General features: G+C 38.8%; 1 protein-coding gene across 1 annotated transcript in view; it reads right to left on the reverse strand.

Moving 5' to 3' along the window:
* uggt2 (UDP-glucose glycoprotein glucosyltransferase 2) overlaps positions 1 to 16,315 on the reverse strand; it is a 50,959-nt gene that overhangs the window by 2,827 nt on the left and 31,817 nt on the right. The window contains exons 31-38 of the mRNA XM_034693726.1: positions 14,233 to 14,317; positions 13,988 to 14,070; positions 5,016 to 5,120; positions 4,810 to 4,894; positions 2,880 to 3,062; positions 2,577 to 2,737; positions 1,186 to 1,300; positions 971 to 1,087 (exon numbers count right to left, since the gene is read on the reverse strand). Coding sequence (XP_034549617.1) covers positions 971 to 1,087; positions 1,186 to 1,300; positions 2,577 to 2,737; positions 2,880 to 3,062; positions 4,810 to 4,894; positions 5,016 to 5,120; positions 13,988 to 14,070; positions 14,233 to 14,317 — 934 coding nt within the window. The remainder of the gene's footprint in view (positions 1 to 970; positions 1,088 to 1,185; positions 1,301 to 2,576; positions 2,738 to 2,879; positions 3,063 to 4,809; positions 4,895 to 5,015; positions 5,121 to 13,987; positions 14,071 to 14,232; positions 14,318 to 16,315) is intronic.

Consider the following 16,315-nt stretch of genomic DNA (forward strand, 5'->3'; position numbering starts at 1 on the left):
ACATAGAGTACGGTCTAGACCTGCTATGTTTTTAAAAACATCTATTTATTACATTAAGTTATTGCTGTCCTCCACAGACCCTCTGGTCCTGTGTACAGACCAAGCGGCAACCTCAGAGGAAAAAATATGAGTCAATGCGGAAGTGTTAAAAGCTGCAGTTCATCGAGGATCCACTTGAGGCTGGCTCCAGAAGTACCGGAAGTCACATACACATGAATGGGGAAAAGACGATCTTTGCAGCATTAATAAACATGTTTACAGCCTGGTACAAAAGATGAGTGTAGTCTGAATAGCTCATTTCTCGATGTCCTCTCACTGTGAGGGGGTTGAATTTTTTTCTAATTCGGTAATTTCCAAGATATTGAGATTACTAGTCTTCCAATGAGAGGCACAGCTGACTGTGGGAACACTGCAGCTGTTGGCTAGGAGGCTCAAAGCCCGCCTCTTTACGTCACACTGGCTCGACAGAAGCAATATGGCTGCCGCAGCCGATTGGTCTCAAAACAGCTCTTCAAAAACAGATGAGTGACGTCACGGATCCTACGTCCATATTTTTTACAGTCTATGGTACAGACCTGGTGCTTGGCTTGTAACTTGTAGCGTGTATATATGATGGATGTGTTGTAGATGTTAAATGTTGTATGGTAAGCTATAAATGAATTGCCCTTCTTGGGATCAATAAAGTTGTCTGAATCTGAATCATTTCATACATGGTTTCAATGTAATGAATAATATATATATATTTAAACTTGGTACGTATTTTACAGACATATTGGAACACTTTTGATGTGAACACACAGTTGCTTTTGAAGTCAATAATTGGACTGCAGACAACGCAGCACACAAAAAGGAAGTGTGTTACTAGCATCTGGCTGTACTGGAAGCACAGAGTACCACTGTTCCCAGAGGTATACATCACTATCAGGTAACAGCCTGAGCATGGGATTTCTTCAATTCCTCTGGGACTCACCAGATCTATAGTCTTGGCTGTGACTTTGGAGGTGTCGTCACACCATGTCTCACACCAAAGCCACTCCTGCGGGAGGGACTTGATGGCCACCTGGTGGATCATGTTGTTAGGAAGATCCTGGAAGAACAAAACAAAATGTTAGATGATTAAATATACCATATTCACAAAGTTCACTTGAAGCTTATATAATGAACTCCTCTCTCTGACTCATATACCTGGTCCAGGTTGGACAGACTGTTGGGGTCTTGGCTCAGGGCCTGGTACTGGCCTCGTAATCTGTCCCCCGCAGCAATCTTCCGAAACTTCTTTAAATCCACCACGAACAGAGCGCTGGAGAGAGAGAGAGAGAGGGAGAGAGGGGAGGCAGAGAAAGCATGCGTGAGCAAACCATACCCCGATCTGGAGAGCCCAGAGGAACAACTTAATGAAACTAAAATAACAGCTTAATAAAGCTAAATACCCCAGACACATCCTGATGATTGCACCGAACATGCAATGCAATATTAATAAACCTAATGGTGTGGACTATGTAGTTTCACTTATTGCTTATTAGATCTGTGTCAGCCAGAGGATATTCACTGCTCAATGTGTTCCTGGGTTCAGTGATGCGGATCATTCACCCTCAGTGCTTTTGTCCTGCCAGAGCTAAGCACTACGCTGGCAGACGTTCAAGTCGCTGTGGTTCTTTCTGACTTCTATTCTCTCTCTCCTGTCCTCATCGGGCCAAAGTGGGTAAAGTGGAAAGTTCCAGCTCTCCATGTTTAGCCACCCGGTTAGCCATCACACTGACAGGAGGAGGGAGGGGGGGAGTCAGTGTCAGGCGCTGGCATGGAGCTGAACCTTGCGCTTTATTTAATACACACTATTGCTGTTCACAAGAAACAGATGGTCAAATATATCCACAGGAATTGCGACTATAATTGGTGGGGTCTGGTCACCATGGAAACTGGACGAACGAGGCACCTAAGGCTAGTGAAGACACAATTTCAAAAGATATATATATTCTACAGTCCTTTGTCTCCCCTTTAGAATACATAAACAAAGATATTCTTAAGATGTGGCATATTTTAGTATGATCTAACTTTAGTCAGCACAAAATAATCTGATTGCTTTTAAAACATTTTACATTTATCAGAAAAGTTCAAACATCTGGTACATATGTTGATTTCTACTTTCTAAGTAAATTGAGATTTTTAAAACTTCTTGAAAGGTTTTACTTTGTCTCAGTTTTGCAGTTTTTAGCTCAAGGAAGCAAACAACTTCCAGACTCTAAATACAGCAAAAGTAAAACCCTGTTCTGCTTCCCTCCCTTTATTTTTAGCTCTTCCCAATTCCCAAATATGACACACACTTTTGCAGAATAATGAATAATTCCTCTCGATGATTCACTGAATAAAAGCCATAATATACAAGCAAAGTGGAAGATGAATTTACTGAATACTGAGTTTCTGAATAATCTGAGTGGTAATGTTTTTAAATTCTTGGATTTATTCTGCTGCCTTTCTAACAAAAGTGCTTAGTTTTCTCTAAAAACAACAGAAGCCTCCAGTATTTAAATCAGTTTGTGCCGCTACGATCCATTTCAAAGTTCTCAAATGAAACAGACCTGATGTGGTATCGCCTGTGTCCGAGATGTGAGGCCCAGTAGCCTGTTTTCCAGAAGCGATAGCCTTCCATCTCCCTGCGGCTGTCACAAAACGGCGTGTAGCCATAAGGAGCGCCCTCCAGGTCTAAATCCCTCAACTCCTTCAAATCCGCTCGCACGATCTGTGAGAAATGGCAAGAACTTCAGCAACACTTCAGAGTCTCATCCAATTTTTCACGCCAGTGCAGGGACTGATATAGACGAGTCTCTCACTTACACATTTACACACCGCTCTCACCTATGTCAGTTCAATTTGATCCTCACCTGGTCGGCGTCCACGAAGATGATCTTGTCCACAGCCAGAGGGAACAGAACATCAAGGAAGAGGATCTTGTAACCCCAGATAATACGCTGCTTCTCAGTCTGCTGGTGCAGCCAGCGAGGCCACTTGTACTGAACCAACTCGTACTGAAAGCCGTACGACTCAGCCATGTGAGAGATGGTCTCCTAACAACGTCGGACAAACAAACAACAGCGGTGAAGTAAACAATAATAATAAAGCATGTTTTTCACAACTTTTCAGAATGTGCAAAATCCTGGAAAGCTTTACATGAACGGTTAGGGATAATGAGAGAAGTACACTGTGGGGTATGAGCAGTGGTGTCCTGTGATCACAGACACAAGGATTTCATTATAGAAAGTTATAACGAGCTGTTCAGGAAAAACAATTTATGTCGATTAAAGAAGACATACAGGTGAGGAACAGCTGCTGCTATGTGGCTTTGTTACAGGCACATCAATGCTGAGAGGACAGAGCAATCCTGAAAAAGACGCAGTTGGACATCAGAAAATCTTGTTAGTCAAATAATACTGCATAGCTTTATGTTACAGGGAAAATGTTCAAAATATATTGCATACAAATACAGGTCAACTAGAGATGTTTTTTTTAACCTAAAACATCTTATTAGGGCCAATGAAAAAACTTTTAGAGAGGGTTGGCAAGCCAGAATATATTTTTAAGGTGTATTCTTTTTTCTAATTCTAAGATTTAATTCAGAATTCTGACTTTAATCTCAGAATTCTGACTTTGATCTCAGAAATCAGAGCTCTAAGAAAAAGTCAGAATTCTAAGAAATTCAGAATTTCAGAATTTTTCTAAAATTTTCAAAATTTCAGAAAAAAAAATCTTGGAATTCTAAGATTAAACTCAGAATTCTGATTTTAATCTCAGAACTCAGAGCTCTGAGAAAAAAAGGCAGAATTCTGAGATTAAAGTAAGAATTCTAAGAATTCTGAGATTTTTTTTTAGATTTCTTAATCTTATCTCAGAATTCTGAGCTTTTATTTAGAGTTCTGATTTTAATCTCAAAATCTTGAATTGAATCTCATTATTCTCCTTTTTTTCCACAGAGCTCTGAGTTCCGAGATTAATCTTAGAATTTTGTTTTTTTTTATTCTGACTTTAATCTCAGAGTTCTGACTTTTTTTCCTGAGCTGATATCAAAGTCAGAATTATGAGATTAGAGTCAGAATTAAGAATTTAATCTCAGAATTCTAAGATTAAAATAATAATTTAAAAAAAGTAATAATTCTGAGATTAAAGTCACATTTTGTTTTAAAAAGTCAGAATTATAAGAGTAAAGTCAGAATTCTGAGAAAAAGTAAGAATTCTGACTTTGAACTCTTAGACCTAAGAAATGTTTCTACTAGCCCACCCTCCACAGTTTATTTTCAGTGGCTCTAATCCTCTCATAAAAATCTGTAAGAATGAATAAAAGGAACTTATTAGTCCACCAGTATTTTCATGTATTATATTTTGAATAATTTCTCTGTTACCTGAAGCTTTGCAACATTTTTGGCAAAGAAGCATTTTCTGTTGTTCAACTGCATCTCTTTTAAAATTACTCTGAAGTATCTGCATTTTTATTCATGTAACAAAGCCACCTATCAACAGCTGGCCCTCACCTATAGATGCTCTCTTGAATCAAAAATTTAAAAAATAACAACTGTGTTTCTTTTTTCTCATCTGCATTTTCTTTTTCAGTCGCCCTTATCCTCTTCCTTAGATTTGCTCCCTCCCTGTCAAGCCACATCTCTCACAGCAAAAGTCTACATGTTGATTCAGTCCTGTAACAAAACTCAGGTTGGGTCTTTGCTTAGTATACAGACATTTCTGGAGAGCTGGAAACAAGTTATTCTCAACACACATGTAAGACAAAACTCTCATATTCAGTCAAAGGGTGAGGGGAAGTACCTTGAACGACGGGGAGAGGTAATTCTTGAGGAACCAGAACTTGACAGGTGTTTTGGTGTGCCGAAGGACAGACAGCATCATTATTCTGACAAAGACAGAAAGTGTGAAGGATCAGTTTGAGGATCAGAGGCTAAGAGAAATGGAACGTGTACGGCCTTCAAAGTGAGCTGGTGACTGAGTGATGTTGTGAACTGACAGTGACCCACCTCAGAAAGCGCTCATACAGATGACCTGAGGCCACGGAGAATATGTTTAGAACATCCTCTTTCTTCTTCTCTCCGTCATCTTTCTTGGAGCCTCCACCTGTGATGCTGTAAATGAAACAGTAACACATGAGTAAACAAGAAGGATTCTGGAGAAGAAGGAGTACTAACAGTGAAATCATCCAGCAAAAACAAAACTCAAACAGCCCATGCAGTACTGTTTCACCAAAATCAAACCATACAAAGGAAAGGGTGATACTCTGGAAAGCTTTAATTTGATGTGAAGTCCTCTAGAGGCCTTAAATCATTGCCCTGGAACAGATACAGCTGCAATATGAAAGCAGCTTTTTATTTTTATATCCACATGATACTCCTTTATATGAAGAATCAAAATGATTCATTTGTGTTTTAACAGTTAAAAGCTAACCAGAGATGCACTCTTATGTTCTGAATGGCAGCAGTAAAGATGAAATAAATACATCCACCAGTCATAAACACACTTTTTGTATTTTGGAGCCAGATGCATGTGTCGCTCCAGGGGCAAATTATGTCAGAACTGCAAAAATGTGTCATCGCACAGAGCTGATCGTGTTGGGTAACAATCTCTCCCAATCACATCAGCTTCTCCACCCCCTTTAAAAGTAAAAGAAGTGGTCATTTTTCTGAAGTCTAATTTAGAACCCTGAGTCACCATGTTTTAGACACTTGTCTTATAATTTTGTTGATATTTAACATCACCCACACCACTGACACTGTGACGAGTCGTATCATTTCAGAAATATGCAGTAAAGTGGGTTTTTTTTTATTAAGCCCACACATCAGATCAAGCAATTTGAGTCACATCAACTATGCAGGAGACGGTGCAGACACATGGACGCAGATCATTCTTGTTTTTTTGGGCATGTCCAAAAGTAAAACTTGCTCCAAACTTTAGAGAATGGATGGAAATGGTTGAAAAGTTTTTGTAATGGAAAGGGTGACTTCCTCTTAAACTTGTAAAACTTAAATATCCTCAAAGAGGGAATTTGTGGTATGAAAATAAATGAGAACATATTAAAAACACTTCAGATAAAGAAAGACAAATATCTTTCATCATTCATAGCAGCTAGGGCCGGGCGATAATTAGATAACAATAACTATTGTGATAGATTTTTTCTCGATATAAATATATCAAATATTCCATCGAGGATTGATATATTTAAACCTGTAGTTACACCCCCCAACCATTGGAAAGGGCTGATGTGCATTAAACACTTGTTGCCAACCAACATTCAAGAAAAATTCATATCTACAAACTTTGCTCATCTCATCTTACACAAAAGACCTGCTTCCTGTTAGCACTACGGATGTAAGGATACACTCAACCAACAATTTGATTCCAATCCCTATTTTTGGTTCACGATACGATTCACTCACGATTCTCTAACAATTTTAAAGAAAACTGGATTGAACTCAAAATTTAAATAACTATTATTTTATTTCAATGCTCAGATATGGACAGTTGGAATATATATTTTTTCTCTTATATTTTTTTGTAAACAAAGTAATCCTTTTTCATTTTTAAGGTGTTGTAACTCAAATAAAACCACTGCACACTTTTTTTCAGCACCTTGCAAAAAAACTAGAAATGACAGCACAAAAATACCTTTTTGGAAAATTTCAGAACAATTACAGAAATGGAAAGTGAACAATTCCCAAATTAAAGTATTAAATATTAAAACAAATGAGGTAAATCTATTTAAATTAGGGATGTAAATTTCAAGTATTCTCCTTGATCGATCTTTGGAAATGTTAACGATCAATTATTGTTAAATCATTAAAAAAACATGAATGTTTTCCGTCAAAAATAATGCCAAATGCGTTTTTTTCCCCCTAAATCAAATTTTCCTTCACGACACAATATATATTACTGACAGGATTAAACAGCTACGGATCATATTGAGGTGTTCAAAATGTTAACACGCTGAATATCAACATGAGGATCAGGCTTATAAATAATCTCCGTGGACGCATGGTCATAGAGTGAAGACTACAACATGCAGATTTACTGCAACAGGACAACTGAACAGATTCATATTTTAGACTCACAGTGTCCAGTTTTCTCGTTCTTATTGAGAAAAATAAGCATGTGAATGCGGTCATGTGTCAGCCGGGAGCGCAACCGGGTCAGAATCAGTCCAGCAGCGGAGAAAAAAAGCGCTCGTGGAGACCTGTCACTCAGCTGCAGCCCCCAGCTGATTCATATCGAAACATGCTTTAAACTTAAAACACTTCCACTCTGTGAGTGACAAGAAAGCAGTGCAAGAGACTTAATGATGTTGAACAAGCGGAGTATAATGCAGATAGCGCCTTCTACTGTCTAAAAAAAATATCCCGATACAAATTTTGTTGAATCGATTTTAATCCACCCTTATTTATAACGATTTCTTACCGTCTTGCGATATATCGTTACATCCCTAGTAAGCACGGCCAAAAATGAGCGATTCAAGAAGCCTAGTAGAGAACTAAATCCCAGACACAAGCCAACAAACCATCTGGTTTCTTCAACTTTCACTCGGGGGCAAAAATCTGCCTTTGAATTTAAATGAAATAATGATTTGATATCTATCATGATAACATCTTTTTTTTTAATATTGCCCAGCTCTAATAGTAGCTGTTATAGATATCGTCTCAGTACGGGCAAGCTTTAGAAGCATGGTCAGCTTTATGCAGCGCCCTCCCTCAAACTTAGAAGAGTAACCTTTGCTCAGAAGTTGGAAAGCTGCAAAGACTCTGTTGCAGAAGAGGAGAACACAAGGTTCTTCTAATTCTCTTTGAATAACAGCAGACTTTTGACACAGTATATTAGGATTCTTAAGATTAGGTGCCCCTCCAAGCTGTTTTTTTTACTGTCCTTGTTTATTTATTCAAGTTGTTTGTGTCTGTTTTAAAGTGAAAACTGACTGAATTAAAAGCTATAAAATGCAGTAAAAGTGTTTTGCTGGACTCAAGATGCATGCTACTGTCACATTAAGGTCTCTATGTGGTGGTAGATATTCAACCTTCAGGACTTATGAAGAGTAATGAGTGAGAGTTACAAGTTGTGAGTTGATCTAAAAGCATGCAAGCTCATGGCAACTTGCATCAGACACCAAACACTATGCACAGCACTCTGCGTGATGTAGCACATAAGGCACCGCCCTCTGGTCTCTCTTGAGATACCAGCACATATGACACTTTCCGCACTTCTGAACTCAGCAGCAACAAACCATAACAGACCGGGGAGCAATGGCTCATGATGCAAGTCACATTTAGCGGACAGAAATCAGGACTTCTGCTGGAGGGTGGATGTGTCTGCAGTCAAACTGTGTGTCCTTGTCTGTAATAAGACTGCTGATGAGGGAAGGAGTGTCTCTCCCACACTCAATCATAGCCTTCTGCCTCCAGGCTCCACGATGACACCAGTGAGTGAGAGAGAAGTGAGGAGGAGGGGGAGGTGGGGGGGGGGGGGTTACTGTTCCTCTCTACATGTCCTTTAAACCGAACTAGAGACTGACTGGTAAGCAAGTCACATCCACACGACAAACTCACAAAGGACCAAGACCAAGCTACACAGACTTGTTTTCCACCAAAGTCAGTCCTTTCTGAAACATTTAGTGCATTTCTCTAAGGCACTGCTTCTCAAATCACATCACAGCTCTCCGTAGTTCAGCAGTTCGCTTCTGGGAAATCACCACGCATCTGTAGGGTCTGGGGATGCTGACTGAATGCCATGACTAAGCCAGCCATTACAGAGGGCCTCCAGCACCTCAGTGCCCCCCCCCCCTGGGTAAGAAGCTTTAGAAGGTCAGGTGAGAGCCTGTTTGGCTGACTCACTCATGATAATCTGGACCTCTGGAATGATCAACAAAGCTCGGGATAAATCCTGAGCAGTGGACAGTGAACAAAAGTCTACTTCTGTTTTTCCTCCAGCTCTGTGAGTAATCATTCTCTCATAACTGCACAGTGAAGTAAACAGCAAGTTGTGTGCCATGTTGGCATACTTAAGAGCAACTGATGATTGGTGGACTTTTCCTGGGTTAATTATTCAGATTATTATGTTTGTATATTACATATCTTGCACTTTCATTTCTTCCCACATTGTAAAAAAACAAAACTGCTGCCTTTTATTTAGACTCAGTACAGAAAATAATTAAAAGTCGGAGCCTCCTTCAACACTCTCTAAGGTCCTATGACTACTTAGGGAGACGGGCTTTTACAACATGCTTCATCTAAAACCCAAATAACCCTTCAGGAAACACAGCCACTAGCCGATCAACAAAATGTAGAATCTGTATGAGGCAAAGTTATGTTGCTGATTATTAATGACTGTTTATGGATTTATTTAACGTTAGTGTTAATTGGGAAATTGTAATTGTTAAGCATGGCACAATTGTAATTGGATTTGGTTGTTTTATAGACTATTTTAGTTCCTTTTTTGATTAAGAGTCACTGTCTCTTTTGTGTTGCACATAGACAGTGGGAGGAGTCAGTGGAGGCTCAACTAGATTTGGGAGTTTTTTTATCGTGTCTGTTGTTATTTTGGAGTTTTTTTATAATAGAATCAAGCATCATCTTTTCAACATGGTTTTGTGACACTTAAAGAACACCGGATTAAATTTGTTTGTGTTTTTTCCAAGCGGCAAACTCCGGTCTAAAAATATGCGGAAGTGATAAAAACTGCAGTTCATCAAAGGCTCTGGAAGTACCAGAAACCACAAACACACCAATTCAAAAAAGACGATCTTTACAGCAGAAATAAACATGTTTACAGCCTGGTACAAAAGACGAGTGTAGTCTGGATAGCTCATTTCTCGATCGACACACACTGTACGGGGGGTGAATTTTTTCTAACGCAGCAATTTCGAAGATATTAAGATTACGAGTCTTCCAATGAGAGGCACAGCTGTCTTGATTGACAGGCGTGAACACTGTATCTGTTGGCTAGGAGGCTCAAAGCCCGCCTCTTTACGTCACAATCGCTCGACAGCAGCAATATGTCTCCAGCCAACGATTGGCTTCAAAACAGCGCTCCAGAAACAGATGGGTGAATTCACCAAAATGATGAATGATTGGAGATTGCTCCAAGAGGCATTAAGTATGTCAGACAACATTTTATGGGTTTCAAGATTGCAAAACTGCTGATGCTCTCTATCACTATATGTGAAACTTGCTGTATGTTTTTGACGATTAAGATCACCATGAAGGATGTTAAAGTATCCCAAACTGAGAGTCAGAGAAAGAAGAGAGTTTTCCCCTTCATCTTCCGACCCAGTCAGGAGGAAGGCAATAGAGGATGGAATCACAAAGCACTGAAGAAAAGTATAGAAGAATGAAGGAATAAGATTCAAATCTGTCTTCACTTACTTTTGCTGTGCACAGATAAAGCTCTCCTAAAAAGTTGCTTGAGTTTGTAACAACTCCGTCACTAAGACGTACTGATGCTTGCTGATGCATGGATTCACCTCGCTAATTCTTCAGAGGTGTGAGATCAATACACAAGCTTCAGTCCAGCCCTTTACAACCAATCCCTGAAAGCATACTGTGCTTACAAATAAAGCCATGTGCTTAAAAGACTACTTGACTTTCAAACCAACAATGTGTTCTCGTGCCATGGTCTACATTGTGTCTTTGCTGAAATATTCAGAAACTTCTCAAATCCGTCTGTGTTATTGAGTTATGAGGTCGTTATGAGGCGTATTTTTGGGACTTTTATTCAATCTTGTGAAAAAAAGATTTCTCTTATATCATTGAGAAAACTAGGTCTTTCTTTTAAGGGTTTAAATGTCAAACCGGCAAATATCTCTTCAATATTTAACACATTTATCACTCCAGCTAAATTGTATTTTGTTGGCTTTTTTCATCATCATCTCCAAACTTGGGCTATAAACAGATTCCTTGACTGATTAAACAACAACAAATGGATGGGAATGTTGAGGTTTGACTCTCCAGAGCTGGGATATTTGGATATATGGTTGGACTTTTTTACTCAACATGATCAGTGGCTTCCACCATGTCATGAGATTCAAACACCTGTGTTTTTGAAAAGGAGGATACACTGAATTCATGGCAACAAATACTCTTTTATATCCCAGTCAAGTGCAAGAATATTTCCCTCAAATTACATCACAGGCACTTCAGAAGCAATTATGCCTCTGGAATCCACCTTATTCAACCTTTTCATCACTCAAATGCAACCATACCATGTGAAATGGTATTCAGATTTCTTTGAATTATCAATATATTTATCCATCTTTTACTTTTGTATCTTGTTCCTGTCACTCCGGAGGCAGCATGTACAGAGAAGTTCATATACTATCATCTTAAATGACAGTCCTCCTACTAGCAAATTCCAAAGGTCAACAGGGATCCCTGTTAGCATACTTTGGGGCTGTGTTCAAAACCAGCTACTATACTAGCAGTACTTACTGATTTGGCTAACAGAACAGTCATACTACATTACAATTGTAGGTATTATGTAGGAGGTGGTTTTGAAAAAAGCCAGTGTCTTTAAGACAAACGTCCAGGAAGTATTCTGATCAGACAGGTGAATCACCTGAATCTGCTTCTTATAATAAAGCAGCAGCAAGATCCGTACAAAAGAGCTGTTCCGGAGCTCCAAGGTAAACTTAAACACAGAGGTTCCTAGCCAAGGCCAAATGCTATCAGGAAATTGCTATTTTGTCTGTTTTTTTTTGTGGGAAACTAACAAATCACTGCACTTAACAAAAAAGTTCAAGAAAAACTAGAGATTGTGTTTTCTAAAAGGTGTCAGTGGAAGTATGATTCTCCACAGAGACCCACTGATTTAATCAAAATGGAAGACGAACAAATAATTGGACCCAAATGAATAGAGAAACAGGAGTCACTGATCAGAGAGTGAATAAAATAACTGGTGAACAGAATGAAATCTTGCAACTGACTCAAACTGTCATCAAAGTGAAAACAAAAAAAGCCAACTGATGGTGTTGACCTTCTCATGAGCAAAACATCAACTAAACAGGGAGGCCTCAACCGCCTTATGTAGACTCCCTCAGCTAATGGCAATCAGCAATCAGCTGAGGGAGGACATCACTGGTACTTCCAATAGCTGTTGATTGGCTAGGACACCTGTGACCCAGATTTGGATCTCTTCCCGAACACAAACAAATGCTCTTATTTTATCTAATTCAGAGAATACCGGATCTGTCTGTAACAATATCAAGACGGCACATCTCAAAAAGAGACTTAAAAAACAGTGTAACAAAAATAATTTCAGAATTGTTCACTGACAATTTTTACCTCTGCATCGACATGAACACAAATGTAGCCTTTTTTGTTTTTCTCTACCTTCTTTTTTTTTTTGGCTCCTCCAAGACCTTACAAATTAAAATCTACATTACAAGAGCCAGTTTGAGCAAAGGAACAGACCCTACAGCCCCCATCTTTACCTGCCATCTCATAAAATAACATATCCTGGCTGATGACCAACTAGAGCAGAGGTTCCCCAAACCTTCAGCCCCCAAAATACAGGTGCAGAAGACTCACGACCCCCACTGTCCCTCCAATTGTTTAAATGTTCCTCATACTTAATTTTGCCGGTCTGCAGAAAATGTGTCTACTTTACTTACATGCATATGTGGCTGTGTTTCTTGTGCTGTTATGAATGAACCTGCTGCTACTCATGCTAACTGTTAAATCATCCCAACCTCAGGAGTCATCTGGCAACAAAGAGAGGCAGAAAACTACCCCCCCCCCCCATTAGTGTCTCATGACCCCTGTTTTAAAAGACTGTTATGCCATAATATTAATAATAACTAGGTATTACTCCTTTTTTTAAAGTAATCTCTTTAATTATTTGCTAATATTATTATTTTTTATTATTTAACTGTTCTGTTATTAATAAAATGTTTTTCCATTTCTTGTTTATTCATTAGACCATTAAATAATAAACAGTTAAATAATTAATTAATTGAGTAAACTATTTCACCTGTTTAGTAAATAATAAATGGAAAGGTAAAATGTTGTGAGATGAACAGCTAATTATAAAAATACGTAATTTTGTATATAATATATTGTATGGCCAATTTGAGAAAAATTACAAAGCAGCCAGGAACTAATGAAACTTTTTTTATTTGAAAGGTTTTATTTCAAATTGAACTATTATTTTTGCCAATATTCTTACCTTTATGGGTAAAATATGCAATTTTAGACTACTTATAAAAAAAAAAAAACATTGTGGAAGACATCTTGCGACCCCCCATTAGTGTCTCGCGACCCCTCAGAGGTTCCCAACCCCCACTTTGGAAACCCCTGAACTAGAGAAACTTTTCTCAGCTTCAGAGAAATACATGAGATTAAAACTGAGATTATAGTTCATGAATAATGAATGCTTAAATCTTTATAGTTGTTGCTAGTATTCTAAAAAAATAGGCATACAAGAATAATGCAAAAGAGACATGAAATGTAATATGTACCATATTTTAACATGGCTAAATCCTGTTGGAAAATATGATTAAGTCATTGTCATCCATTACAAAATATACTATAGTAGTGCAGCACATTGAACAACAAATAAACACTGCATGCTAATGAGTATGACGATGAAGTTTCAGGTGTTAAATGAGTTGCAGCGACACTGCCTACCTTTTCTCAAAAGTGCTCCAAACACTTCACACAGCAAGCATTAAGTGAGAAGACAGGACCACACGGTTAGGAAGTGTTGGGGTAAAACACACAAATGCACGCACACACATACCTACAGAAGCACATATTTTTTGCAAGACTAGATCTTACAGCATAATATTGCAGTCTGGATCGAGGGGAGGAATTAGATCTCCTAAAAACCACAGAGGGTAATCAACAAACAGGAGGTGGGGGAAACAACTGGACAATCAATTTCAGCTGGGGGAGGATTTCAAAAAAACGAACAAAATCATCAACATCATGGCTGGATTATCTGTGAAGAGATTACACACCTTGCTATGGAGTCCCAGATGCCTTTGCTTTCACCCGTTTCACTTAAAAGATCTTCATTCATCTTATCTGCCTTTTTCTGTACCTAGAGGGAGGAAGAAGACACAATCGTCTTCATTCACAGATTCTTAGATTGTGTTGGAATCAATGCTGGTTATTACCTTGAGATCATTCTGTTTAGAAACATGACGAGCTTGTGTGAGAAACCGGTTACATAATTGAGAAGTGTTTTGAGAAACACACTCACTCTGACTTTGATGATCTTGCTGTGGAAACTGTTCAGCACGACGATGACGTCTCCAGCATCGGCAGGGGAATCGGTTCCGTCATGCCTGAAAGAGAGGAGCGCAGTGATTACTATCACTGACATTAAAAATCTTTAAATGTTATGATGATTACAGCTGTATTGTGGATCTGCTGCTAATTGGTCTAAAACGAGCGAGGCCCAAAAGAACAGGGTAAAATTATTCACAGTCAAAATTACATCATTTTGAAAATAACAAAGAACAGGAACTGCAAAATAAGGAAGCGGCAGTGATCATACATAAACATAAACTTGGCCCTGCACACGCAACACTTCAGATGGACAAATACACATGGACTTGCTGTTTTGGACCTTTTTTACACTCACTGAACTATCATTCTTTACTTTATGGACTGTGAATTGATATCGTACAGCAATGGAAAAATTATGGACTTTGGGGGGGTTCTGCAAGTGGATCATGTAAATGTGATGAAATAAGAAATGTATATTGACATGTTGATGAATGGAGAATGATCTGGTATTAAGTTCAAGTAGTCAGGAGAGTTGATTCATCTTTGTTGATTTAAATGTGCTCTGGCTTCTAAGAGTAATATTTCTGTTACTGTTTTGCTATGGCCTCAACAATCAGGGGCCAGTATGTTGGAGCCAGATTTAAGATTTAGGATAAATATTTTGTGTGAAAATACTTTCAGTTAAATCTAATTATGTTTAGCCTTATGAAGTATATATTTTAAATTTAGTTAACTAGTTGCCCAGGATTGACAGTGAAATGTTTTTGAGTTTACCTGTGCTGCGTGTGTGTGTGTGTGTGTGTGTGTGTGTGTGTGTGTGTGTGTGTGTGTGTGACGTGTGTGTGCTCCTCCTCAAGCCTGTGACAGTGAGTGCTGATAGGTAACCTTCAAAGGTGCTGTGATTTACTCTGTTCGGGTGGGTTAGATGGCGGAGAGGAACAGTTTTCCGACCGCAAGTCATGTTATTAAGTTTAAGTCTGTTTTTTGTTGTTTGTTTACTGGAAAGTCAACCGGAGTATGTAAGCAATAAATTATTTCAGTGAATGCAGCTGACTACTCTGTGCGTGCTTTATGGAGGATGTGTGTCGGTGACTCCTCAACCAACCTAAGGTGGCTTAAGAACAAAAGTTTGAAATAGCCTTATAGAAGCTTAGTCACGTACTAAAGCTGCCGATGTGTTTTGTGTACTCCCGGGAATGACTTGGCTGACGCGCTGTACTGTCATATGTTTGTCAATACAATACCGTTTACTGTAGATTTTAAATAACAATTCTTCAGCCGTAAACTCTGGTTTGCAGCACAATACAATCCATTTATTTGCAGCACCATACGAAGTGATAACAGCATCCAACAGTTTCATTCATTAGACAAACAATTCAGCCGCGGTTCTCCATGCCGCCTGCCGACACAGCGTCACAGCGGTCAAAAAACCATATGCCCTTCCGGGTCAAGACACACATCTGATACCTTGGCAGTGACGTACCTATATACCTGTGCCCTTAATCAACAAGACAATGACACCCAGGGGCACAATAATCAATGTGGTTCACAGTTTGACCCAAGAACATGAATATGGCTCTTACAAGTCTCATCAATGGTTAGGAGTTTTAATATTGAATCCTTCATATTTGGCTAAGCTGGATGAAATCAGGGCCATGTGACTTTGTCCCTGAAGAACCTTAACATCTTTTCAACACAAAGTCAGCAACAGATATAATCTGGCAAGTTAATAGTTATTCTATAGGAAATGCTGTAGTTATTATTTTTCACAGCACAACAGACTGTAATTTAATGTATTTTCAGATCTTAAACAGCTGTACTTATACCCTTCTGCAATTAAAGCTAATGTGATCTGAACTGCCATATTAACTGTCACTAATAAAACACAGGATGAAATATCATCAGGCATAAATCAGAGATGCCTTTGAGTCTCTGAGTAGGCAGGTCAGTGTATGCTTTTGATTGGCAGATGAGCTGGCGGGGGCTGGTGAAGCTTAATGTAAACAAACAGATACCTATTAGCTGAGAAACGGAAGAATAAGGACCAGAGCATT

Source organism: Notolabrus celidotus, chromosome 10 (genome assembly GCF_009762535.1).
Source record: "Notolabrus celidotus isolate fNotCel1 chromosome 10, fNotCel1.pri, whole genome shotgun sequence".
Lineage (NCBI taxonomy): Eukaryota > Metazoa > Chordata > Actinopteri > Labriformes > Labridae > Notolabrus > Notolabrus celidotus.